Source organism: Thunnus thynnus, chromosome 13 (assembly GCF_963924715.1).
Source record: "Thunnus thynnus chromosome 13, fThuThy2.1, whole genome shotgun sequence".
Taxonomy (NCBI): domain Eukaryota; kingdom Metazoa; phylum Chordata; class Actinopteri; order Scombriformes; family Scombridae; genus Thunnus; species Thunnus thynnus.
The window spans coordinates 11,729,364-11,756,446 of record NC_089529.1 but is presented as its reverse complement, the minus strand read 5'-3'; the positions used below and the strand labels follow the sequence as shown (position 1 = coordinate 11,756,446).

Below are 27,083 nucleotides of genomic sequence, written 5' to 3'. Positions count from 1 at the left end.
TTGTTCTCTGATTCATCCTTCCTCTTATTTAACTCTGGATTAGAGTCTTTAATCAAAAAAAGGCTTTTAAGAATGACTTCAAACTCCACTAGCCAAGAGCCATCTGCACCTTTGTTTATTCTGTAAATATTCTTCCAACATGTGTGTTTATGTTCAAATTCATATATCACAGGCAAAACCTTCCAGATACATTTCATAATTTTTTCCTTTTACCGTCAGACATTCACTCTGATTCAATGAGGCGATCAAAGGACTTTTGTTTACCTTATTGTCGCACTTCCAAGCATCAATGTTTTATCAAATTTAGAGGTCCTCATCTCTGAAATTCATTAAGTACAACTTTGAAGTCGTCATCTTCTTTAATAACATTTAAAACACATTTAAAAAAATATCTTTTATCTAAATAGAATTTTGTGTGACTGGGTCTGTATTACACCTCTTGCACATTTAAAGTGTTCAAATGATTTTTTCTTTTCTTTCTTTTTCTCTTGTTTTTTGTTATACACATTTCTTTGTCTATTTGATGTTATATTGTTTTATGACTCAGTATGTTTTATGACTTGTTGAAATGAAGGGGAGGACTTTGTATAAGCCCTCTGGGCTTCCTTCTTCTCCTGCACAATTTAATACAACTTTTTTTACTGTGTAATATGTTTATTGTAACCTTTGTGCAAATAAAATAAATAAATCTATTTTATCTCCATCGACTCTGCATCACAGTTTCACCTCATTCACCCTCCACTTCGTCTGTTTCAGCTGTGTCTCATTGTCTTACTAACCATGTCACTGCCTTAATATAAAGCTGAGGTTTGAGAGTTGAATTATGATGTTCCCTTCTTATGCAATACTTTGCATGCCTAGCAAATAAAATGAGTTATGGCTTTCAGACATTCTTTTGACTGTTACCACTGCCTGCTTGCTTTGGCTCTTTCAGATTTGTTTGCTGTACTTGGCTCCTCTTTTGCAGACCACAAGCCTGAATTTCGACTGCATAAAGTCTGTTTTATCCTCGACTGCTTTCTCTCAAGAGGCAGCTTGTGTGCGCCATAGCCCGAGCCTGAACCCAAAAGAGTTTGTTTTAGCTGACCAAGTAATACTTTATGACTAGCAATAGTAAATTAACGTTGCTTAACAGTGTACCCAAAAACAAATAAAATTTAACGTTGTTTATCTCAAAATATTGCATTCTCATAAGTAGTAAAACACGTTAACACGCTTATCCCATATCACCTGTATTAGCACGTATTTTGAAAGGCCATCAGTTAATGTGTGTTTGACGTCTTACCTCTGTTGTAGACAGCCTCTTGTCACCATTATCACTACCGATTCCAGAGTCAGGCCCATGGTTCTTACTGGGATAAAAATCTTCCATGCTGGAAATATGCAAAACAAAGAGCTGATTAAGGCTGTAGAAATGTGAGCATACCATGTGGAGTGTTTCCCCTTGGATTTTTTTCAGCAGTGGTGCTGCTGAGCGGCCCATATTGACAGGACTCCTATCTGTGCACACCACAAGTGAAATAACTTCAAGTACCTACTTAAGATTTGTGTCAGATTGGTTTATTCATGTTCATCGAGCTATGATTTTATTAATATATAGGAGCTTTTGACACCAAAAGGACTCTGGAGGCCCAGATAGCTATAGTTGTAATACATGTCAAAGAATTAAATGCCTCAACACATGTGGTGGGTTTGGGGGTTCTCCCTCAAGAAAATGTGATGTTATTTGACTAAAAACTATGCATTTTCACATCATTTTGGACCTTACCTTATATTAAAAAAACAACACTGGTTGTATTTTTTCACAGTACACTCAGACATTAGCAAGGAGAAAAGTGAAACAAATATGTTTACTGATGAAGTAAACACTATGTCCTGAAGTAATCCCAATTCAACACAGGATTAGAGTTGATTTATATTTGAAATACAACTAAATATTGTCTCCAGAGCAGCAACAGTAATGTTTATAACAGTAAAATCCCTATGTAAACTCAATAATATCTTACTGGAAACAAAAATAACATGTCAATAAAATAATTAAATAATATTTCTTCAATTCATTCAAAATACTGAGTGAAGTTTAGAAAGACTGAAAAACACAGACATTCACCATCAGTCTTTCCTCCTGTCCCCCTCCCTCTGCTGCTAATGTGATTCACTGATACAGGTACCGCTGGTACAGAGAAGAGAGGCTGGTTTGTCTCAGCCAGCAGCTAAGTTTACAAGCATTTGCCAGATTTTAAGATATGTGGCAAACTAAGCTAAACGTTTAGGCTACATACAGACAGCTTTCATTTTAGAGTGTGGGGAGACTGCGGGCAAAGCAGTTTAAAATCTTGCATTTCGCTTTTTTTTATGTTTATGCTTGTTGAACAGGTGGTTTGATAAAATACATATTGGCTTTTCCCTTGCGAAGGTTTTACTACACTTACAGTAACGAGCGTAGTTGTCGTTAACTCGAGTAAAACTTTCATTTCACCTGGTTCACTGTCTCCACCTCTCTGCTGCTGTCTGCTCTGTGTGTGTGTGTGTGTGCGTGTGGAGGAGCTGAGCCCCGCCCTCAGTCAAACACTGACACAGGAAGCAAATGAGAGGCTGCAGCAATGACACCAATTCCCATTCTCTCCCAACTAGGTCCAGTCAGCTGCTGGTTATTATGCAAAATATGAAATTTCAGCAGCGGCGTTCACCATTTAGCAGCACCACTGTTGAAAGCATATAGGGGAAACACTGATGTATGCATTACGTAATGAATATACTAACATAAAGTTGATGTGTAGATGTGATACATGAGCAAATGCATGCAGAGTAAGAACAATTTAAAACAATATATTTAAAGGAAAGGAAGTGATAAATATATGCATTATGTGTCACTTCATGATCAAACAATATTTGGGAAATGTGTTAGTACCTATCTGTAAGCGGCTGTGGAAGGCAACGTTTGCCGAGGGAGGGGAGGTCCAGGGTGTCTGGTTTCTTATCCATCCTACATGCCTGGATGTTCAGGTACTTGAATATGTGCACTTTGCCCTTAAGACAAATCTGAAACATACAAATACACACAAGGAATTTCTTGTAACCACTCGAAAGAGAGATGTATTCATCCACCCACTAGAGGGCGCAATTGTACCAGGTTCAAATGACATGTAATAAATGCATGGACATACCTGTGCGGGTGGAGACTGCATAGGATTGTTGTCTAGGATGATGTGCTGCAGTTGCCTGAGTTTCCTGTAGGCTGGAGGAATCTCTGTGATCTTATTGCAGGAGAAGTCAAGTCTAATGAGAGGCAGGTCAGCCAATTCTGCAAATACAGAAAAAGAGAAGAGTTTCATAAATAGCTTTTGTTAAATGTGGTACATTTATACTTTGAACATGTAATGGGGAACACAGTAAATGCCTTTATATGCTGTATTTTAACTCATAATAGACAGGTTAAAAAGTGATTAAAATAAAAAGCAGTAGATACACTGACTTTTAGTCCGCACTATGGATCAAGCTCCAACAACACTAGATCCTACATTTCCCATAATGCAATGTTTTGCAATAGCTTTATCCTCCAAACTCTATGCTCAGTTTGTAACGCAGATTGTGCACTGACCCTCAGGCAGCATGTGAAGACAATTCTTCCTGATGTTGAGTTCTCGTAAGGCTACAAGCCTCCCCACCTGAGCTGGCAGCACCTGGATCTCATTACAGCTCACGTCCTGCAGGGGGAGACACAGTGTAAAAGATGGGATTACTAGGGCAATAAAATCCACAGAAGTTTATATGAAGTGACACACATACACACTGCTTACCAGTTCCATCAACTCTCTGGCCTTGCCGATCTCCTCAGGGATGGACACAAGCTTGTTGTTGCTCACAAGCAGAACTTTGAGGGGGAGGTTGAACAGGTATTTTGGCAAAACTGATAAGAGATTTCGGCTGTAGAGAAAGACAAAATATTAACCTACATTGAGAACAGCATACAAATATTACACTCTGTGATGTCTTTTCTGTGTCACATAGTGTGCATGTAACGGTGAGCATCTAGTGATTGGGAATTGAGCTTCGGCAAAAGAGGAAATCCCTCTCATGTGAGCATTTTCGCCCTGTCAGTGTAATGAAAGGGGAACAAGCACTTCTTGATATAAGACTGAACACAGTTTTTGTGGAAAGGCAAAACTGAAAGTGTGGTGTGAGCAGTGGCCCACCTGATATCGAGATAAGTCAGCATCTGCAGATTGATAATGGCTTCTGGGATGCACTTGATGCAGTTGTGGTAGAGGTTGAGCGACTCGAGGGGGGCGAACAGACACACTTCTGGAGGGATTTCTGTGAGACGGTTCTTGGAGAGATCTGCAAAAAACAGAAGTTGATTAAATATATGCACTTTGGATAGACACGTGACATTTTTTTTAGATCTGGGCACTGCCTGTTTTGTTTGCTTTAGGCTTGAGACTGATCAATATGTCTCTGTGATGGAGAGGTAGGCAGCGCACCTCTTCATCCAACACTGGTCTAAGATTACACCACCTCAATAGTTTGAGTGCTACTGGCAGTGTAATATCTCAGTATTAACATTATTGATCTCACTGGAAGTGGCACAGTAATGGATTTAGATTTGTATTAATGGGTGGAAAGTGTTTGAACTCACTCATCTTTTCTTTTTGTTGAAAGATCAGTTGCAAGTAACAGAAGACAACCACCAAAGAAGGGAGAGTTGGGCTGTTTTTTGTACAGAAGAGTTGTGTGTTCTATGTCGCTGGATAGTTTGGGATAATTCATGAAAAATAACTAGCTCTTTCTTTGATATGATTTATTTTTCTGAGCTTAATCATTATGAATTATTTTTATATGCATTTCATGAATTTTGTTAAGTATTTGAGCATAAACCAAAGTATTGGACAAACTGGAATTCAGACCTGATGAAGGTACAGGAGGAAGAATTATGAGATCGGAAAAGTCATTAAAATTCATCATCAGTGGGACATGAACATCTGTGAGATATTTCAAACTGTATCAAAGTGATGGACCAACAAACAGACTAGCAAACCAACAAAACAACATTGACAAACCTAGCCATGCTGCTAAGCTATCATGGCTAAAAAGCATTACCACAATGTTCCATAGATATTGGGATTTAGGAGATATAACTCAGATACAGTTAGTGTATTTTTGTTCTATTCTGTGAAAAACTAATAATTAGAAAAGATGGGGAGTATTGACATGTGTTGTAAAATGTGGAATCCTTCTGTTAAGATATCCCTATTATATTTTCCAATATGTTGATTGTGTTTTGGTTTTATGAAAGAGGTACAATTGTTCCATGCTGAATCAACAAAGGACAAACTGTAATTAAAGGTGTCTGACAATTAGTACAGACCTGACTATATCTCATGTGTAGCTGCTTCTATTCCTCAACAAGAATATAAATGAAAACCCTGTTCCACTCAATGAAGATGAGCACAGCCTCCTATCCGCATCTGCCTCTTATGGTAAAATATTTAGATGCCAGCTTTCTTGCTCACGACAGTCAAAGAAGAAGAGGACACTCTGGACTTACTCAGCTGTCTGTTCTCATTCAACATTTTCCCACTTACACGACCAAGACAAATTTTGAAGTAATTTACAGTTGTGTCATAAAATACATCTACCCCTAGTCTAAAGTCTAGCTATGCTTTAGGGCCCATTACTTCCAGCAAACATTTAGATGGATCCAGAAAGAGCAAGTAACATATTGATGATTTTGCAACTCTTAGATGCAGTGAGACAGCAAATGTCAAGTTTTTCCTTAAGGGTGATACCAGAGGATTGACCATGGGATCAGTAAAATCAAATATATGGATATTTTGGTGAAAAAATCATCAAAATGAGAAGGACTCATCCTATGTCTTGTGTACAAATGAAAGGTTTGGCCTAATGCATGATATATACATAATGCACTAAATTACAATCTATGTCATCAGCCAGACCCATGCTCTCTGGAGGTTCACCTTATCTGTGTGTCTTTGGATCATGCAGAGACTGAGTTAGGACACATTCTCCCTTAGGGTTGATGAATCAGTCACACAGCTCAAGACTTTTTCATGCACACACACATGCATGCACACACTGTCTATCTGTTTCTCTCTGTGTGTTCTATTAAATAAACCATGACACAGACGGTATTTGAACAGGAAACATGCAGATACATGGAGGCCTGTGAGAAGAATACATGTAAAGACTACCTTGCATTGTATAGAATTCACCTTCAGACACATATTGATCCAGCAGCTGCAAATTGGTGTGTGTGTGTGTGTGTGTGTGTGTGTGTGTGTGTGTGTGTATGTGTGTATGTGGAGGATCCTGTCTCCTGAATTATCTGTGGGTGACACGATAATTAGAGACCTATGTGAGGAGCTGCACAGCACCAGATAAACACATGGAGCTTTCAATTATTCTGTCCTACCTAACTGAATTACCTCATCCATACTGCTGGAAAAGCAAACACTACTGCACCTCCATCCTCTTAATACGTGCAATTACATATAGCTACCACCCTTAATTAAAGAATTAAGCTATATGTGATGTGAAAGCAAGCACTCTCTGACCACCTGGTAAGAGGAGTGTGTGGGCGGATTAGCATAAGGAACATACAAAACGTCATTCCAGTAGCTTTTATTCAAATATAACATTTTAACATATCTATGCAGATACCATAACCCCACTCCCCTGAGGTTACACGACATGATAACTCTGTGTGCTTTGTGTCTGTGCATTTAAACAGACTCTCATTTCTGACAAGCCTTAAATAACCAACAGACCAGACCAGACAAGCTCTTGCTCTGTAGCTGTGGTCTGAACTCTGACAGCGGCCAATAAGCAGAAGTGAGAAGCAGACCATGAGACAGTCAGTAGCACACAGGGAAAATAAGTCCAGAGGTTAAGGGAAACAGAAATTACCACGTGGGGAAAGACCAAAGCTGAGGTCACGGGGTATACTCGTTTTCCATTAAGAGTAAATTCAGCCTTTCCCTGAGGCTTGATGCTGTAACCCAGCTGTATACCTCCCTGCAGCCCCACAACTGGGGATTCTTCTGTAGCAGTGGAATCATGTGGGTCGATGGTTGATGGAGGGGGATGGGGGGGGGGGGGGGGGGGGGCAGTCTTTGTGAGCCTGTCCATCTCCATCCCCTTCTCCCTCCTTCTCCATGAGCCATCTGCGGCCCACAGTGGGCCTTTTATCCAACCTGCCGGTTGGCCAGAACTCCCGCAGGACGGGGCCCGCCAGGCAGACTTCACCAAGGCTCCACTCCACTGCACCCTCCCGCTAAATCAGCAATCCATCCATTCATTTATGTTGGTTGTGCAGATGATGTCTGGCTCCATCTCTCTGTGACACAGCAAACTCTATACTAATAGATATCCTGCTGAGTGCTGATGCAAATAAGAGAATAATGTCTCTCTCTGTACTGCCAGTTGCTGCATAGGGATTTGGAACAAGAAATATTTGTTTTAAGACTATTGAAAAATCCAACCTGCCATCAACGAGGGCAAACGCATCACTTATTGTCTATAATACATCCCAGCATCAAGTGTAGAAACTGCAAACACTGCACCATATTTTACTGCAAATTAAGATCTTTACTTTAGCTCTTTGACAGCTTTGTTACAAGGTTTAATTTAATGAAAACAAGGAAAATAAAAACATGATTAATTGAGGTTAATTAATTTCACCCCGCTGCAGACGCGACCACAGTGTCTGGCTTGGGCATCTGCTGGATGTTAAGAGCAGTTAGGCACACTCTGCGGGTGTGTTTGTGCTTTGTCTAGGTGTGGATTCAGGTTGATCAAATGCAGTCATGCCTTGCTGGGATTCCTCATCAAGTTTGGATGAGCCATTTATGTAATTATAAGAGGGTCAATGATTCCTTTTTTGGAGTGTTCACGACTGAGACTGGTGTCTTGGAGGGCTGAGGATTTGTGGAGTCTGTTCTGACTGTCATCTAATCACTGGCATCAATCTGTTTGGGCGGGGATCATACCAGGGGTGTGCGCGCAGCCTGCGGGTGAGCTGGCGGACGGTGATCGAGTGAATGGGTGGACTGCTCTGTGTGAGGTGTGGCCTGGGGTGATGGGCAGTCACTGGATCAGCTGTATTTGTTCAGTTACTTTGTGGGGGTTTGTTATGTGAGAGCAAAGTGAAGAGCAGAGTGTAAACTACAAATTACTATGAAAGTTGGTGGCTTTGGCGGGTAAATATTTCGACAGTATATTTGTTTCCAATATATTAATAATATAGTTCGTCTTTCACTCGTACACGTGCTGACTGAAGGGAATGAGATCAGAAATCAAACATTTCACTCATATTCTGCATCAAAAGAAACCAAAGCTGTGGCTGTACACTTAGTTTGACACCATAACTAACCTCTGATTAACAACGTCACATACTGTATGCAAGATGTCACTACAAACGTCATTTCATTTGGAGGCTTTTTATATAGATTATAACTTAGTGAATATAGACTACCCGTGAGTTTGATTCATTGTTATGTTGCAGTTTATCTGTTTTATATGTTTCTAACGTTAATACTTTGGGGGGTTTTCTAATTGTTGTTCAGACAAAATAAGTAATATCATTGTCATGAGCATTTATGCTTATTTTTTGACATTATATAGACTAAAATATTGCTTGATTCATCAAAAAAGTTGCTACTGTAGGGAATAATCTCTAGTAAGCAACAGAAAGTAAATAATTAAGCATATATCGTGTGGTCAGAACCTCAAGCAAAAAAGCAGACAATTCATTTTCATCACAGGCCATGCATATCATAACAAGTGTCATCAGAAGACTTATCTTATTCACAATCATTATTTCTCTTTTAAGTTCAGTTTTACCATCCAAATATTTAACTGTGGAGACACTGATGTGATAAGGCATTGCGTTCCTGCTGACAGGTATGCATATGTCTTGTCTAGACATGCAGAGGCACATTCACTAGAAGGAGCCCTGAGGGAAGAAACACTAAAGTGGAATTTTGATTTTTTTTTTTCTTCCCCGGATGTTTCAGACTACACTTACATGGCTACGATCATTTGAATCTATACTGTATCTCCCAAATGAAAAAGTTTTTTGGGGGACAGTTTTTTTTTTTTTGAGTAGCAACCCAGCAACGTCTGCTATCCTTCAATGACTACACATGACAAAAGCAACGACAAGACAAGGTTTATAATGACACCAGGAATATTTAATTTGATTTTCAGCGAGGCAGCTCACCAAGTATGAGTAGCACAGTGTAGCGCTGTGTTGTGTTTTAAACCGCCAAGCCTATGTCCTTGTGAATCAGCTGACTGCAATGAGCTTGTGCTGTAATGGGCCGTGACGACTACAGTGTGTACACTGGTTGATTATTAAATGGTTGAGACTTGTGTCCTTGTGGAGACTGTCCTTCACAAGCTGTCTCAGAGGACCAAACTTCTCAGGAATGTGACAACAAAGAAGCATTTTTACAGTGTGAGATATTCTGTTTGCAAGTCACGCACACTCAAATAAAATGAGCAATATTCATTTTACCACCTGTTCAAACCAGCTCTGGACTAGAGACAATTTTATAGCAGTTCGGACATAGACAACAAATCTTTCAGCTTGTGGTTTGTTCTTGGCTGTCAAATCACTATTGAATGCATCCTCAACTGGCAGGCAAACTTCACATGTCTTTATCTTTCTTTCACCTCACGTTCTTTCCAGAGCTCTATTTGGCTGTCAAATATAACACCAAACCCTTCATGGAGGATCCAAGAAGGAGAGAGATTTGTTGTGTGATGACAGAGTCTGTGTAGTCTTCAACTGTGTGGCTAAGTCATAAAAAAGTGAAAATAAACTAAAACCACAATCTCCAGCATGACCCATATTCCAAAGTATACTCTAAATAAATCATTATGTTTTCTAAGAAACCACATAAACTTGCTAGTTTAAAAATCTACAAAATATGTTTAAAAAGATTCCCCTGAGATACCACACATACAGTACAGCATCTGATCCTCTCGCTGTCCACACTGAGTTGTATGTTTGAGAATAATGCACGCGTGTAAAGACATGCTGCATGGTGCTGCAGTGGAGGCACCTCACACTGTATGACGTGTGCGTGGGTTTGTCCCCTCGAGGGTAGGGTAATGGCAGGCAGGAGCATGCTGGGATATGAACCTGAACATCTGCCCAGGTTGATGCACTGCTCCCCAGCCCCTCTCCAAGGTCAGGGCATCAGCTCACAGCCGTTGTGCTTTCCCATGGGAAAACAAACTGACTGGAGACAAACTGCCAGTAGCACACTGCAAACAGACACTCTTGTGTGAGCGGGCCTCTCTCTTTCTCTTTCTATACACAAACTGAAGCCTTCTGCTGCTCTTTAGTTAGATGGAGGCCACTCAGATAGATCCTGCTCGGTGTAAAAACCCTATTTCACTTCTTAAACCAGCAATGGGATTGATGGATATTATAATAACACACTAAGAAAGAAATGGTTTAAATTCTTAAATGCGTCTTCATCTCAGGAGTCATTGCCTGATTAAATCTGAATGAGCTTGCTTTTTATTCCGTTTGAAAGGCTCCTGATGTGATTGATCCTGCAGGCCTCCACAGAAACGTAAAAGCTGTACTCTATGTTGTTTCATTTCACTGCAGTGATTGCGCTGTAGTTGATGTGAAGCGTGGTGTTGTGAGGTGTTGATCTCTCTTTGCACATTTGAAAGTGAGACTTCCCACCGTCGCAGCTTTTACTCAAGGCATCGAAATGAAGACGTGAAACACAAAGTGAAAAGGCTGCAGCATCCACAGTCACTGGATTAGTCTCAGTGAAAGAGTGAGAACAAAGATGTGACAGAAATGTATACTCTCATGTCCTCTTTTGATTACTACCAGTGTTGTATATAACATGCACTCATGAACAGCAGTTATTTCAAAAACCTATATGGAGCAATCAAGAAATGTCTAGACAGTTTCGCTTCTGATAGAGACAAGCTGATAATCTTGACAGTACATTGTAACAAGTGTGCACACTCAGCCTGGTAGTCCATAAATAGTGCACAATAGCTTCCTGGTGTGTCTGTCTCACCCCTGAAAAGCAACTCATGCAAAATATTTACAGACTCAGCTCATCAAGGCTAGTTTTCACATTGTTCACATATACGCAATTTAAAAAGAAAATATGTCTAGTGTCTAGAACACTGGTCCATGACAATCAACACAGGGCGTGATGCTACTAAGTAAATGATTAATAATAACACCTATTAAAACTCATGAGTTGGTCTATAGGTTAGTATTGGAATAACAAATGTCATAATTAGGTAAAGATTTTCTCTTAATATGCCACATGGTTGGAAAAACTGAATATGGAGAGGTAGCAAAATCTTTAAGCAGAAAACATAAATCCCTCGGGGTAAAGACTCTCCAACAAATCGGTGCCCCTGCCATGAGCTTGACATGACAAAGAGAAGCACCATATGGTATATGGACATCTCAGAGGAGACGACTATTAAGCTGAGATCGAGCATCTCCTACAGTAACTACCCGTGAAAATGACTCAGAAGCTCCCTAGAATGATGAATGAACTGTTTGGATAAAAACCTGTATTTCACACTAACCACCACAACACTCAATTCCTTGGAATGAAAATGAATCAGTTTCACAATAGAGCTTCAGGTGTGAAAAGGTAGACAAGCCCTTTTCTTAACCGAGATACAAATTAGTATGTAAGACATGAACCTGATAACAGAATCCAGAAAACGTGAGCCTAATACTGACCTACTGACTGACATGAGTATATGAAACAATACAGAATAAGGATACCCCTTGAAGAAACCCATTGAAATACAAGATACACATCTAGCCTACATATGAAACCAAAAGCACACCAATATCTTCCTCCTCTCTGACAGATTATGGGAGCTGTATGGGCATATGCACCCATGCAGGCAGGGAAGGAGGAGGAGGAGGAGGAGGAGGAGGAGGGGGGGGGGGCTGCAAGTACCCTGCATCTTTTGTCTGGATGTGAGGAAAATGAGAAAAAAAAATTGTATGTAAGTGTATCACATGTTCAGCACAAATGATACTGAGCGAGCACGACTTTACTACTGGCCTCTCGGTTCATTCATATTCTGTTCCAGCAGACTGCAGCTCGGTGTGCGAACCGCTGCACAGCGCCTGCCTGCCTGCCTGCCTTCCTTCCTTCATGGGTGCGCCTGCCGTCTCATTCATGTGTCTCAGGGGGGGGGGGTTTGGGGGAAGCAGTAAAAGCTACTGGCGTCGACCAAAACAACTAAACAACAGCAGCAGAGACCCTTGTGCAATAAACTGGTGTCATAAATGAACCCGAGTAGACGGTGATTACAATCAGGGTTTTTTTTTGTCCATTTACAGCAGCCGGCTCAGTGGACGGTATAGCCCTTTAAAATATTGTCACCTACACGTTCATTCGCCGCTATAATAAACCAAACAAAAATCCAATGCGGGAATAACATTCACATTATTCTGAGAGTTGATTTTTATTTGAAGCACACTGAGACTGACTCGTGGTTTCTTATAGTCTGAGTATGCACAGCAAAAAACCCACCTGCTTGTGTTGTATCGGTCAGATCGTAGCTCATCCCCGGGTACTCCCTCAGCTTCCTCCCGCTCAGGTTCAGTATCCCCGAGCACACGGCATCCTCCAGAGCCCGGTCCAGGCTGCGGGCCGTGTGGTGCTGCTGCTGGTGCTGGTACTGGCTGATGCCCGGGCTCCAGTGAGGTCCGCTAGAGTAGTGATGGCTTTGTAGAGCAGTGACAGCTCCCACACCTCCCTGACTAGACGCCATTTTCGTACAAAAAAAAAAAAAGAAAAAGAAAAAGAAATTACTCTTACAATAATAACAGCGCACAGCGGCAGACTCTCCGCCCATGCGCATGCAGGGTACTTTCCCCGGACGGACGCTAGGGGATGGGCTTCCGAGGTAGTGCTGCTGCTGCTGCTGCTTCTGCTGCTGCTGCTGGTGCTGGTGGTGGTGGTGATGATGGTGATGGTGAGGAGGGTATGGTGGCCATTTTAGGCTTTTACTCTTCCTCCACCTGCTAATATACCAAATCCCAGCAGGGGCCCCAGTGCAGCGCACAGGGAGCAGGGGCCCTTCATGCAATCCTATATTCAGATTTCCTTGCCTGCAGGGCAGCGGATGGTTATTGAGCAATTTAACCAGCTATGATTAATCACTATGATAAATATCAAATCCAGAGACACTGTCGGATATTAAAATAAGTGCCACGTGGTGCTATGCCTATATAATACAACCAAACATAATGCATTAGATAAAATATGATATTTAAAAAATGTGCAGCACCCTTAGGGTCATTCTGACCTTTTTTCACTGGGTATCAATTATGATTTATCATCTTGTGCTTACTGCTACTGCTGATGAGAGATAAGCTACTGAAGAGTGGAAGCTATATGAAACAAACATGATTATACAGATCTTCACTGTTACTTCCACAGCAGCTTCATTTGGGCAGGATATGTCTTTGTCACAAAGGAACATTTAATTTATTACACTTATGCAACAGCTGAGGAGCACTAAAGTAGCTTAAATGCCCCTCTGGTCAGCCCAAACACCCCTCATCTGCCAAAATGGTTCTTTGGTTGGTCCAAATGCACCAAGTCATCCTGTGCTCCTCTAGCCAGCCCATGTTTCCAAAATTATATGCATCTCTGGTAGACACAGTTAACTGCCCCTCAGGTCATTCATCCCTATGATAATTAAAAGACACCTCTGGCAGTTCCTTAACTCAAGCACTGAACACCTCCACAGTAAAACACTGCTGCTTCCGTTAACTTACATTTGATTGGTTGAAACAGTTTTCTCTGCGGCCAAAACTCTCTCTAAGATGGTGCTCTGTGTGCTCATTTTTGTTCATGTTTTAATATAGTCATGGTTGGATATGATGGGGATGAATATAACCTTCATTCTGCATTTTTATTTCCAAATTTTTCAAAATTCTCTGTATGAGTTTATTTCATCACTACAAAGCTTATGTTGAAAATATTTCCTGCATCATAGTTTTTAGGGCTGCAACTGATGATTATTTTCATTATTGATTTTTCTGTTGAATATTTTCTCAAATCAATTAGTTGTTTGGTCTATAAAATGTCAGAAAATTGTTAATATGTTGATTGCCGTTTCCCAAAGCCCAAGATGCAACAGTCCACACCCTAAATATATTCAGTTTACTATCACAGAGAACAAAAGACGCCAGAAAATATTCACATTTGTGAAGCCGGAACAAAAGAATTTGGGCATTTTTTCTTTAAAAAAAAGAGTTAGTGACAAATTTTCTGTTGATTGACCAATTCTTGCAGTTCTAATAGTTTTAATATTGTCATTTGTCACATTAATTGTTATTGTATCACATTAATAATATTAATATACTGCTAATAAGAATAAGAATAAGATGTGGGTAAAACAATAAAAGGTAATTAAGAACAGAGGATGGGTTACAGTAAGGGAGGGAGCTGCCAGAGTGCCAAGTTGTACAAATATGTTTGTACCTGTTTTTTGTTTATTTGTTTGTTTGTTTGTTTTAAATTGCTACCAAGTTGGCCTCTGTGATATGTCTTGGTAGAAAAGTCCATAATTTTGTGGCATAGTTTAAAAAAAGAATTATAAGGAGGTATTTTCCACTAGATTGTTTCTGTCACCAGTCAAATGATTGATGATGAGGGTAATTTGAGGAACAAAGGCAACATTTAGGGCTCGTCTTTGGTTTGTTTGTTTAGAACTCCAGCTGCTTTTTCCCTGAAAGTCACTTCAGTCCACTCTGCACTTAAAATATGAACATTTCTAAGGGTGTAAGGACCTGAAAGAAGCTTCTGGATATAAGAGTCAAGCAGCCTACACACATGTTTTTCTGTCCACCACGAGACCTATTTAAACCTCAAAGGTCAACTGTAATAATAGCTGCGTTTAAGAAAACCATAGCCAAGTGACCACAACACACATGTGAATATAAGGGAGCACTAATTCAGCTATGACAGTATGAAGACTTTACGACAGAAAAAGTCAAAATTTCCATGAAAGCGGATGTCTCCTTCATGAATATGTATGAGCCCATAGAGAGACAGACTCTGTACAGTATTTGACTATATAACAAATATAAATAACTGGCAAAAGGAGCATCAATAACAAACTGTAGAGGGCAGCAATTCGCTATTGTAGCGTCTAGTCTGCCGAATCCAACGTCGAAGAAGACGAAGAAGAAGAAGCTGCCCACTGAGCTCCAGTCGCATATATCGCTTCTGATGTTGTGATAGAAATCAGTTGTCGTCGCAACCAAAATGCTGAAGCAATAGCACTTACACACATTGTAAGTTACAGCTTTGGCTAAGGTACGAAGCTGTGTGCATGCAGTGTGGTTTAATGCTCTCCTGTGCGGCCAGTCGGTGCTTTGTTTGTGGCGTTGCAAAAGAAAACGTTAGCTAGCTGAGACTTGAATTCACTGTATGACAACCATAGTTAGCTATGTTAGTTAGCTTTTTGCATCTGTATGGGAGATTATCAGGATTATATTTGATGGAGAAATGTGTATTCAACAGCTAAAGGTTAATGCTGGGTTAGTTTACCAATAGACAGTCAGCTAAGCTAAACATTAATGTTAGCTAATGTTAGCAAAGTGAGGTGATAGTTGAGGTTAACAGCAGGCCCTTTAAACACTATCTGTGCTGGACAGGGACTAAAACTGTTTGTTTGTTACCTTTGCAGTGCAGGGAATTCAGGATACTCTCCAAGTGATATTATCAAGGTAAAAGCGCTGCATTATGTGTTGGAGCTCATCTGTTTCGCTGTTAGTTAGCTAACTTGAAGTTATTACCATCACCAGTTCAGCTCCATCTGTTTCAACAGTTTGCAGTGTATGCCAGCTATGAATAGTACCAGATTTTGCTTTGTGGTGTTCAAATGTGAGTTTGGTTAGTCCCTAATGTTTTCACATTTTCAGACCAGATGCTTTCATTCATCCACATCTCGAAAAACAACAAGGGAACTTTTGTGACAGTATTTCATAACATATGCTGGTGTTTTGGATCATCCAGTTATCTACCCAAACTGAGCTTGTGAGCTGATCTTTTGTGTTTCACACTGTCAGTTTGATTCTTTCACACATTGCCTGGATATACTGTATCATCTGGATGAAAATGGGATGCCATAAAGTGATGGAAATAAGTAGGGCTGCAACTAACGATTATTTTCTTCATCGATTAATCTGTCGATTAATTAGTTATTTGTTCTATTAAATGCCAGTCAATGGCGAAAAATGTCGATCATTGTTTCCCAAAGCCCAAGGTGCAACCTAAAATGTCTTGTTTTGTCCTGACCACCAGTCCACAACCCAAAGATAATCAATTTACTGTCAAAGAAGACTAAAGAAACCAGAAAATATTCATATTTAAGAAGCTGGATCCACAGAATTTGGGCTTTTTTTTTCTTGAAAAAATGACTCAAAACAATTAATTTTCTGTTGATCGAGTAATCGACTAATTGTTGCAGCTCTACAAATAAGTAAAGATTGCTTTGTAGAAAACCCCTGTGACAGATGTGTGCTGTATTGCCTATGTATGGGCCCTGCCCTGTGCCTCAGAAGAGGAGGGAGGTGCCCTATTCTTTATTGTTCTCCCTCAACCCTGAAAGTGATGTACAGTTTGTGCACCCTACATAAAGGATGACTTTTTTTGAGACAAAGATGTAGAATATGAGTAACAGGATTACAGTAATTTGAACATCAAATTGGCAAAAAGGTTCAGTTTAAAGGTATGAGGGCAGCCATTGTAGGATTAGATCATATTGTGTTGATGGAATAATAATAAGGCTGTTTGAGGTAAAATAATGAAAAGGGGGGGATAATGTCATAGATTGAACAGTGATGTCACTGTTTGTCATTCATTTAAAAGATATTTAATTGTAAATTATATTCTAATTAAAATTTTGACATTTAACTTTCCTTCTCTTTTTTTTTTTTTTTTTGCAGTTTGAGCATGGCAGACAGAAAGGGAAAACCTGTCACTCCAATCAAAACACTAACAAAAAAAGAACAAGAAGAGCTTAAGAAGAAGGTAAGAAGGTTTTGGATGTTCTACTTTTGGATATGATTTTAGCTATTTTTGGATTTGTTTAATAATTACATTGTAGTTAAAGAATCTAGCAGTCTAAGATGGACTATAAAACTGCACTTTGTAGTATGAGGATACATCATTTTCCAAATAAAGTATATGTTTGAAATAAATGTATAATAGTATTCACCAATCTCAAAATTTTGAATTTGATCAACAGTGAACAAAGCAAAGGGATAAAATATATACTGAACATGTGTATGTGTTTCTTCATGACTTTCCAGGAGGAAGAAAAAGCAGCAGAAGTTTTTGAAGAATTCTTGGCATCATTCGAGACGAGTGAGAAAAGCGGAGTGAAAACTTTTGTCCGTGGGGGTATCGTGAATGCAACTAAAGGTCAGCAGCTGAGACTTCATCTTTTGCACTCCCGTTTTTGGCATGGAATGTCTGGACAAAAAATTAATTATGAGTTGTCAGTTCCAATAATGTTAAGCTGAGTGACCTGGACGTGTTTGGAGATCTAAAAATAAGTATTAGGGAACATCAGGCTGGCTCAGCAGTGAAATAGTTCACCATCTTAATTTTTCAGCGGCCATATTGTTTGAATGGTTTAATAAAATACGTCCACTCAGGGGATCCGTACTCAGCAGTCCTTTATTATCTCTTTAATATCTCTTCCAATACTGAATAGATCTTAAAATTAGTGTTACACAGAAAGACATCCCTGTCCTTTAAGTCTTAACTGCAAACACAGCAATAGAACTGAGACTCAACTAATTCATATCAGTTGCTCCTTGACCTGAGGCCAGTCTGTCTTAAATTACTATCACATGAATTATAGTTAGCATTCCTCATCAGTTGTTGGATTGTCGGTGTTAAGGGTTTGCTCTACTTTTTGCAGAGGAGGAAGCAGCAGAGGTCAAGAAAAATAAGCTGTATCGACCCGCGTCAAAGTTTGTCCCCGTGTCCCAGCATGTCTCACCAGCATCGTCTGCTGAAAGCAAAAAGTCTGTAAGTTTGTACTATAATGTTTGTGTGATGGCAAAATTACTGAATTGAGTAAAAATGCAAACTTACCTTTTACACTTACTATAAAGTACCATCTTTAAATGTGCAAACTCTATGAATTACATGTACAGTCAGTCAGTCGTAAGAATAACTACAATGGAAGCCTGTTTGATTAACAGAGTTTTAAAAGAAAGACAGAAGAAAAGAAGAAGAGTAACCTCGAACTCTTCAAAGAGGAGCTTAAGCTGTAAGTATTTTTTGCAAAAGTGCCTGATATCATGTTTCAATTCAGGCTCTTGATAACTTTTTTTTTTTTTTTTTTTTTTTTTTTTTTTTAATGTGTGAAAAAAAAAAACGCAGAATACAAGAAGAGCGAGAGGAAAGACACAAAAGGAAGAAAAATGACCCTGTTGGAGGAGGAGGATATGGAGATGTGGACATACCATTATCAGGACGATCAAGTAAGAGTCCCTGTTCAACATCTGTTTTTTTACTGAAGGTTTGAACACAGTAAAATATTTGAATCATCAGCTGGACTACATCCTAATCCCTCATTAGGCCTAGTATTTACATTTTCCTTGCATGGAGAAGCCATAATTTAACACATTTAAATGAATGTTTCAGTGTTTATAGATGCCTTTGGATAATTTAATGGCGATGAAGAGTTTAAAAGACAATAAAACAATCACTGCCCAGCTTTGCTCCTCAAGGCTTGAAAATTTTGCTAAACGGCTACTCTGAGTCATGCTAACCTCAATCCTGTTTCTTCCTACAGCATTATATGATGACTTAACAGTGCCAACCACCACTAACCTCTACATTAGCTGCATTAGCCCAAAGGTAATGTCGCACATTGACTTTGATTGGCTCAGCACTGCATAGATGTACATTTAGTCACTGTTCATTTTTTAATTATTTTTCAGATGAACGAGGAGTTGCTTTGCAAAGAGTTTGGTAAGTATGGTCCTCTGGCCAGTGTGAAGATAATGTGGCCCCGAACAGACGAGGAGCGCTGCCGGACTTCCAACAGAGCCTTTGTGGCTTTCATGACACGGAAAGACGCAGAGAGAGCCTTGGCAGCACTTGATGGTACAGTTGACTCTACAGGCTCCATTTACAGGCTGCAGTAGAAGGTTTATCTTATAAATTGCTCTTATTATATGCTTCCATACTGACTGTGATTGTGGGATTGTGTTTTGTATCATAGGTAAAGTGATTATGGGGTTTGAAATGAAGCTGGGATGGGGTAAACCAGCTCGCATTCCACCTCAGCCTCTCTACACACCGGTGGGGGTGAGGGCCACACCGCCACCCCCATCTGGTCTGCCTTTCAATGCTCAGCCAAGGGATCGCTTCCGCAATGACTTCACCAAGCCGCTGGGCATGTCAAAGGGGGAGCTTGACAAGGTAACATTGCCTCTGTTCTCTGGAGTGTCTGCATGACCATTTTTTTGTATGCTTGTATATTTTAGTGACAAGTAATGGGTGTTGAGTGTTCTGGGCTGGTGAAGTTGGTGTACAAGAGCAAGACTTACAGTCAGTAAAAGAACCTTTAGAGAAAGTTTTCCATATACTCATATTTTTAGAAAAGTGCACAGTGGAATTTGGCCTTTTTGTTCAATCATTTCAAACTGCAGCAGGGTTGAGACTGATTCAGGAATTGTAATCAAGAATTAAAGGTACCTTGTGGAGTTTCTGACCTCTAGTAGTCCTGATGAAGTTTTGAATGGGTTCATACACGTGTACGTGGAGGACATGAAACAGTCCTGCCACACATAGATATACTGTATATACAAGTATATTGTGGGAAGAGGTCTATCCATTCTTACAGTTATCATAACTCACTGATTTGTCAATCAATCTGTTTTCCAGGAGGTTGCGTTGTGACAAAATACTAGACATTTATGTGTAGTACAGAATAATTTGTTGAAAAAAATGATGGTTTTCATACTAAAATACTTCTGTTTAATGCAAAGTAACGGTAGGCTAATATTACTGCAATGAATTAAAATTGAGCCTATGTTTTGTAATTATTTTAGAAGTATTTCCTGTCTTTTTATAATAAGGCTACCACAGCCCAGATGTGATATCTAAGTATTTACAGTCCAATCACAAGTTTGGACACACCTTCCCATTCCCTTGAATGGGAAGGTGTGTCCAAACTTTTGACTGTTACTGTGTATCTATGATTTCACACTATTCCACTGATCTACAGGTGGCTGTAATGTGCTAAGAAATGCAGCAGTTTGCCAGCAAAGGCAGTGAAGAAGAGGATAGCAAGCTAGTAAACACAGATGTAAACAATGCAGGGTTTAAAATTATGAATTAAATCAAATAAAACTGTGCAAATGCTTTATGAGGAAGGAAATGCATAGGACACATTTGTCAGACCTCAAAGATACACAATGCGTTTTGGTGAGTAATTAAATACACATAACTTTTGTTTGTTGACAGAAAACTCCACATGGCAGCTTTAATCCATGTTCTACAAGCAAAACTGTCATTTTGTCATCTGTCATTGTAAAAAAAAAAACTGAGAATCACTGATTATGTTGCATGTTTGTTCATTCACTTGATTCATCACGTTGTCTGTGTAGTGCCATATTACAGAATGAAGGAGTATGGCAAAGCACAAATTAAAGTAACAGAACAGTTTGTATTTAAAATGATAATGCACATTTTAATCTCTTCAATCTTTTAGATGAATTAGCTTCAGTAGTTTAGATGGTTTAGCATTTTAAGATCATTTGCTGGAGTAAGCTGTGTCACCCCTCCCTCCCCCCATTTCACTGACTATGAATGCTATCGTCGTTTTCTATGCTGTATGTATCCTGCAGTGTTTCATCTGTACAAATACTCACTTTTTTAATATTTTCACTATTTGATTTGACTTCACAAACAGACTCTGTCCGAAGCCGTAGTCAAAGTGGTTATCCCAACCGAAAGGTACACACACTCTTCTTACTACAACTGACCAGCTGTTATAACACAAGTGTTATAGGACGGAGGCTGTGGTGCACTGTTCTTGTGTCCATGCAGATAAGATATTCAGGCAGGAAGTCCCAGTCCTAAGAACTGTAACTGCATTAAAGAAATATGATAACCAAACATAAAAGCCAATGTAATGAATGTAAATGGTCTCTAATTTACATACAGTGAATGCAGTTACTATTACTATTGTAGATACATGTATTTTCTCCCTCCTGTTTGCTTACATACAGAATATTAATGCTGTTTCCGTCATAATATTAAGGCAGTGTGATTGTGAAAAGTGAATAGCAATACTTTGTATATTACTGTTAGAGCCATTGATTTATACCAACATCTTTGAACCCAGGGTTTCCCGTGGGTTGGCTGAGACACTGCAGACCGATACAGCTAGAAGGCAGATAGATGTAATGTTAACCCAAGCCAGATGATGTCAGAAGTAGTTCCTGGGGCTAGAGTAGTGAGGAATATAGAAATGTAACAGCAGTGGCAGATCTGACTCTTAATCAGTAACACTGCATGGAAATGTAGTTGAGAGAGGTTTCAGGCATGAAGCCCCAATTCACTGCAACTATAAATTCTGATTTAGTATACATGGATTATATATTGTTCCAATTATTGAATGAATTTGAACACATCTGAAGAAAATGTGTTACAATTGGTGGCTGTTATCACAAAAGTCTTTAAAAGCCTAAATAAAAACTGGACTTTAAATTTGGTTAAATCTGTGAGTTCTGTAGTTTCAATCTTCTCAACAATCAAACGAGGTAAAATCGCCAAACTTACACTTTGGATTGGGGCTTTGCAACTGTTGAGTGCTCATGAATGGATTTTGCCTCTTGTTGCAGTGTGACTCCTTTTACCCCTTTCACATGCACAGTGAACCAGGAATATTTAAGTATGCTGTCACAGTGTCTGTCCCATGAATAAGGTGTTGTCCGCTATAGCCTGTCACCTTATTATGTTCAACAGTGAACGCTCAGACATGGAGTGACACTGTTACAGTAAACAGGCCAAGTCTCAGCCTTCATCTGGACCAGGGCCAACCTAACACAGTCAGCTGCATTCAGTCTAACAGTGAGTCTGCAGTTTGTACGGGCCACTAGTTCAGTGCAAAGAGGTATTAAGAGATCTCACACTGTAACTGACAGACAGAGAGAAGAGTGCATTAAGGGGTTTTGACACGAACGCTGGTCTGATATACTCTCTTTCCCCGCAGGAATTTATTATTCCTCATTCACAGAATGATAGAGTTTGTGGTGCGTGAAGGGCCCGTGTTTGAAGCCATAATAATGAACAAGGAAAAAAACAACCCCGATTACAGGTACGTACTGTATTGTTGTACCTGGTTGTGTGTTGCTCTCGCAAGTGACCTTGACGGGTACATACTGTATTCATTTGCTCATTCTTTACTGTCTCAGGTTCCTTTTTGACAACAAAAGTCAAGATCACGTGTACTATCGCTGGAAACTATTTTCTATCCTCCAGGTATGTCTTTACTAAATGGGGAAGCACTGTTGAGGTCACACTGATTTAACTCTTTCACGATAGATGAAAATGAAACAGTAGTGTACCTTATGTGATTTTCCATGCGCTTGGCCTTCACCCCCACCACAGGGAGAGTCCTTGACGGAGTGGAGGACCACCGACTTTCGCATGTTCCGGGGAGGCTCCATATGGAGACCCCCTGTCCTAAACAACTACTCACAGAGAGGCGAAGAGAGGGCAGAAGTGGAGGAGGATGCTTCCCCTGAGGAGGAGGTGAAGAAAGGGCAGCTCAGAGCCGAGTAAGTTTGTCTAACATAGTGACATATATGTTTGTAACTTTATATGAATTAAACGAGAACCCCTGTTATTCTTCTGTAAACACCATTCAGGCACAGACAGAGACTGGAAACACTGCTTAAAGAGCTCACTCCAAGCAGAGAAGATATCGCCAACGCCATGCTGTTCTGTCTTGAGCGAGCAGATGCAGCAGAGGAAGTAGTGGCACACATCACTGAGTCTTTTTCCTTGCTACAGACGCCCCTGCAGAAGAAGGTAAGTCTTTATATTAATAAAGTTTCACACTATGTCTATGTAAAGCATTGAGTGATTCACTCACTTCATAATTCACTTCCTGTAGATTGCCAGATTGTACCTCGTGTCAGACATCCTACACAACTCGTGTGCCAAAGTAGCCGGTGCATCGTATTATCGTAAATAGTAAGACACCATCCCTCAATTCAGCTTGAACACTTTTACCATGTTTTATTTATTCTCCATTTGAGTGTCTGTTTGTCTTTCTCCTCAGTTTTGAAACAAAGCTAACACAGATATTTGGAGATCTTAATGCAGCGCATAAAAACATACAAGCCAGGCTGCAGGCCGAGCAGTTTAAGGTAAACACGTCTTTCATCACCTCCTCACACAAGGATATTTCCCATCCAAAAAATAGAGCAACAAAAAAATGTTTACATTTTCATGTCTTATCTCCTCAGCAAAAGGTCATGAGTTGTTTTAGAGCATGGGAGGACTGGGCCATATACCCGGAGCCTTATCTAATCCACCTTCAAAACATCTTCCTGGGTTTTGCCAAAGCAGGGGAGGAGTCAATAGAGGCAGCAGAGGCGAGCTGAATATATGTCATCTTATTACAGACATAATTCCCTTTTTTCCAGTGGCATTTTAACGAATTGGACACCTGTTTGTGTTAAAAATCATTTGAACATGAAGAAGTTGACGTTCAGGCATGCTACGACACTAACATATCTGCACTTGCCTGTCTTCTTGTAGGAAGTGTCCTCTGATATCGATGGTGCGCCAATGGACAGCTCACTTATAGATGGGTTACCTTTGGACAGAGCTTCTGCGGAGGATCTCGATGGCTGCCCCCTGGGTTGGGACCCTCTGGATGGAGTCCCTGTTGACGACATAGACGGTGTTCCTTTAGGAGCCGCCATTGACGACATTGACGGAATGCCCTGTGAGTCAAAGGGACATCTTCCTGGGTTTTGCCAAAGCTGCAGTTTCCTGTCCCCGTTAGCAGTGTCTCAGATCAATACTCTGATCTCCATGAGGACAGAACATCCAGATAAAGAATTGATAGAAGTTATCAACATCGTTAAATGGCAAACTTAAACCATAATTTGAAAAGTCAGTAAGATACAAATGGTGTGACTCAGCATTTAATTGATGCCCTGACCCAGCTGTCTTTTTTTTTCCCTTCAGTGGATGACAGCAACGTTCCTCTCTCCAGAGTGCCTTTGTCTAAGTGGGAGAAGACGGGTGATACTGCAACATTTCCTCAAGGTGACACAGCTTAGAGCTGCAAATATTAGACATTCAGTTAACTATTTTGATAATCGTTTTGAGTAATTTTTTTAAGAAAAATTCTTCCAGCTTCTCAAATGTGAATATTTTAGGGTTTATTTAGACGTCTATGACAGTAAACTAAATAACTTCGGGTTATGGACTTAAGGTTGAGGACGTCACCTTGGGTTTTTGGGAAAAAGCCAGACATTTTTCACTGTTTTCAGACATTTTATAGACCAAGTGATTAATTGAAAATAATAAATTGTTGCAGCACTACACAGTTTACAATGCCTTCCTCATTACACTCTGCCACCTCTAATCTTGCTCATCTTTCTCCTTTCTCTCTCAGCCAAAACTGAGTCTAAGTGGGACACTGTGGTGGAGCCAGACAGTGAAGATGAAGTGAATGTAAGGTAAGGAATGTGAAAAGCATACCCAGTAGACATTAACTGTCAAATTGTATGAAAAGTCATAGAATTCATAGTTCTCTTCTCCCTCCTGGCGACAGTGTCAACTCACAGGATGGAGACGAGGACTCAGAGAGTGACAGCAGTGATGACTCCTGCAGTTCGTCCAAATACGACAGCGCAGATTTCCAGAGCTCCCTCAGAAGTTTTCAAATGTCAGAGAGCAAAAGGAAAAGGTTAAGAGAGCTGGAGGTACGTGCACATTTTTTAAAAACATCTTTATGTGCGGTAGATTTTCTGAAAAGTGTTTGCTTTTACAAAAACTATGGTTAACTATGGTTAACCCATCCATTTTTAAAATGTAATTTTGTGATTTTTAATTATTTTAAATCATGTTATCGCCAGGTCTTAAATAGAACAGTTAGAGCCACAAGTGTATTTGCATATCCCAATCACCATACACCAATTTAGATTTGACGCCAACTATGGCGTCAAATGTAAATTCCTATGGTAGCTTCAACCATTTGAAAACAAATATGCAAAACTTATCAGATGTCTCTGACACAGGTGAAGGTTATGAAGCTGCAAGATGAGCTGGAATCTGGAAAGAGGCAGAGGAAGTCTGGGATGAGTATACAACAACAGGTGGCACACTACAGGAACAAACTGTTACAGAAGGTGGGTTCTGCATGTTGTCTTTTACCCTGAGTTATTACAGCAGTTGTTATTTACAGTTTTCCCACTATGTATTCTGCAGTGAGGAGTCTCTAAAGCAAGAATGCAGCCACCACTGATCTGTAGGAGAAATATTTCTTTAATCACAAACTGTATGGGAGCAACAATTACAAAAGTGCTTCTCATTAGTACATCAAAATTAGTCTATGACAGTAGTCATTTGGCACAGTAAAAAAGCGAAACTGATGCAAAGCACCCTGAACCAGACCCAGCTGATATGCAGCTACAGAGTCACAGGGGTAGCAGTTTCAGACTGGCAGACTCCATCCAATCTGCGGCACCTACAGCAGCTGTGTGTGTGTTTGTATTTTACATTTTGAATATGCAAAATTGACGTTTTGTTAACCGAAGCACAGAGGACACAGGTGACACTGCTCCAGGTATCAGTGTGTTCTTTCCTCACTGTTAGTTTGGAGAATTTGGTCCAAAAAAAAAAAACCCCAGAGGGGTTTGTAGGTTAGAGGGGACACCTGCACGGTGCTAAAATAGTGGTTTCACTAAAATGAATTATCGTAGGATGCTGCATTTTTGACAGTTATATTTTTGGCCACACAGTGAAAACAGCATCTATCAAAAATAAAAAAAACTTCAGCCCAAACACTCAGTAACAACACCTACGTTCTTTGCCTGTAGGTCCTAACATTGATATGTCTACATATGCAGCTCTGAAGTCCTGTTGTTGTTATTTTACTATTACTGTAGGTGGAACAGGTTGTGTAGAGCTGGTCTGACGATGAACAAATAGCTCCCTCTTGTGGAGAACCTGCAGGCTAATAAGCATGAACGAGCGGCGTATTGCATCTCAGTCCATTGGAATGTTTTATTGTCTACCACAGGAGTTTGAAAAAGATGAAGAAAAGAAAGAGAGATCAACATCGAAATCTAAAGACAGGTCAAAGGATGACAGAAAGGACAAAGAGAGGAGCAAAAGAAGTGAGGACGGGGAACGAAGACGAGGACAGAGTAGAGATTCTGATGAGCAGACGCGACAGTCGAGGAGCATCTCTCCTTTAAAGCAAGTGCCATGAGATGTTTTTGTAGTCTGCAAGTGTATTGATCCTGATTGTTATTCTCAAAGTCAATCTGTTGTCCTATGTTCTACCCATTCAACAGGACAAAGTCTCCCAAATGGTCCAAACGGTCCCGATCACCATCTCCAGACCGGAAGGCACGGAAGTCCAGGTCACGGTCACCGCATCGCTCTCACAAGAAGACAAAGAAGAGTAAACACTGACTCTCAACCCTGGATCTTGTCATCCATTACTGTGCTGCATTAGCCTGCAGCTGTCCATGGGTTACACAATGCACCTCTCTGTCCTACAGTGCTTTGTTTTCTTGGTCCCAACTTTAAGTATCCAGGCAGGATTCAGCACTCTTTTGTATGATAAAGTTTGAACACTGTAACTAATTATATATATTTTTGTTTTAATGTTTGTTTTTAAAATGATAACAGAAATGTTGCTGCAAAGCTCAGACACTAAATAAATCACTGTTGGTGATAAATGAGTTTGTTTCTCTCCAAGAGGTGGAGCACATGATCGGTAGGGCTAGGTATCAACATACT

At 40.0% G+C, this 27,083-nt stretch overlaps 2 protein-coding genes across 6 annotated transcripts in view; one reads left to right on the top strand and one right to left on the bottom strand.

Annotated features, from left to right (window-relative positions):
- Nucleotides 1-13,111, bottom strand: part of lrch2 (leucine-rich repeats and calponin homology (CH) domain containing 2) — a 38,122-nt gene extending 25,011 nt beyond the window's left edge. Inside the window, exons 1-7 of one of the 2 annotated variants that reach the window (XR_010931123.1) lie at nt 12,573-13,111; nt 4,197-4,341; nt 3,801-3,927; nt 3,602-3,707; nt 3,168-3,304; nt 2,912-3,042; nt 1,286-1,373 (exon numbers count right to left, since the gene is read on the bottom strand). Coding sequence is in view for 1 of the 2 variants with exons in the window: in XM_067607924.1 (XP_067464025.1) it covers nt 1,286-1,373; nt 2,912-3,042; nt 3,168-3,304; nt 3,602-3,707; nt 3,801-3,927; nt 4,197-4,341; nt 12,573-12,903 (1,065 nt within the window). In the remaining variant the exon portion in view is untranslated. The remainder of the gene's footprint in view (nt 1-1,285; nt 1,374-2,911; nt 3,043-3,167; nt 3,305-3,601; nt 3,708-3,800; nt 3,928-4,196; nt 4,342-12,572) is intronic. The other variant, XM_067607924.1, reaches the window with a different exon arrangement.
- Nucleotides 13,112-15,207: 2,096 nt separating this feature from the next.
- zgc:163098 (uncharacterized protein LOC100037380 homolog) lies at nt 15,208-27,022 on the top strand. Of its 4 annotated transcripts, none has more exons than XM_067607920.1 (25): nt 15,217-15,371; nt 15,745-15,784; nt 17,006-17,090; nt 17,372-17,483; nt 17,989-18,098; nt 18,275-18,342; nt 18,456-18,556; nt 18,871-18,935; nt 19,019-19,184; nt 19,303-19,502; nt 20,998-21,041; nt 22,303-22,407; nt 22,505-22,571; nt 22,701-22,870; nt 22,961-23,123; nt 23,209-23,288; nt 23,377-23,464; nt 23,564-23,692; nt 23,859-24,048; nt 24,294-24,374; nt 24,727-24,790; nt 24,886-25,036; nt 25,352-25,462; nt 26,356-26,534; nt 26,633-27,022. In XM_067607920.1, exons 3-25 carry the CDS (start codon nt 17,013-17,015, stop codon nt 26,751-26,753), a joined length of 2,643 nt encoding a protein of 880 aa, XP_067464021.1. In that variant the 5' UTR covers nt 15,217-15,371; nt 15,745-15,784; nt 17,006-17,012; the 3' UTR covers nt 26,754-27,022. The 4 variants fall into 4 exon arrangements, with proteins under 4 accessions (XP_067464024.1, XP_067464022.1, XP_067464021.1 ...); XM_067607922.1 differs by having other exon boundaries at nt 15,219-15,349; XM_067607923.1 differs by lacking the exon at nt 15,745-15,784 and having other exon boundaries at nt 15,208-15,349.
- Nucleotides 27,023-27,083: the final 61 nt, after the last annotated feature.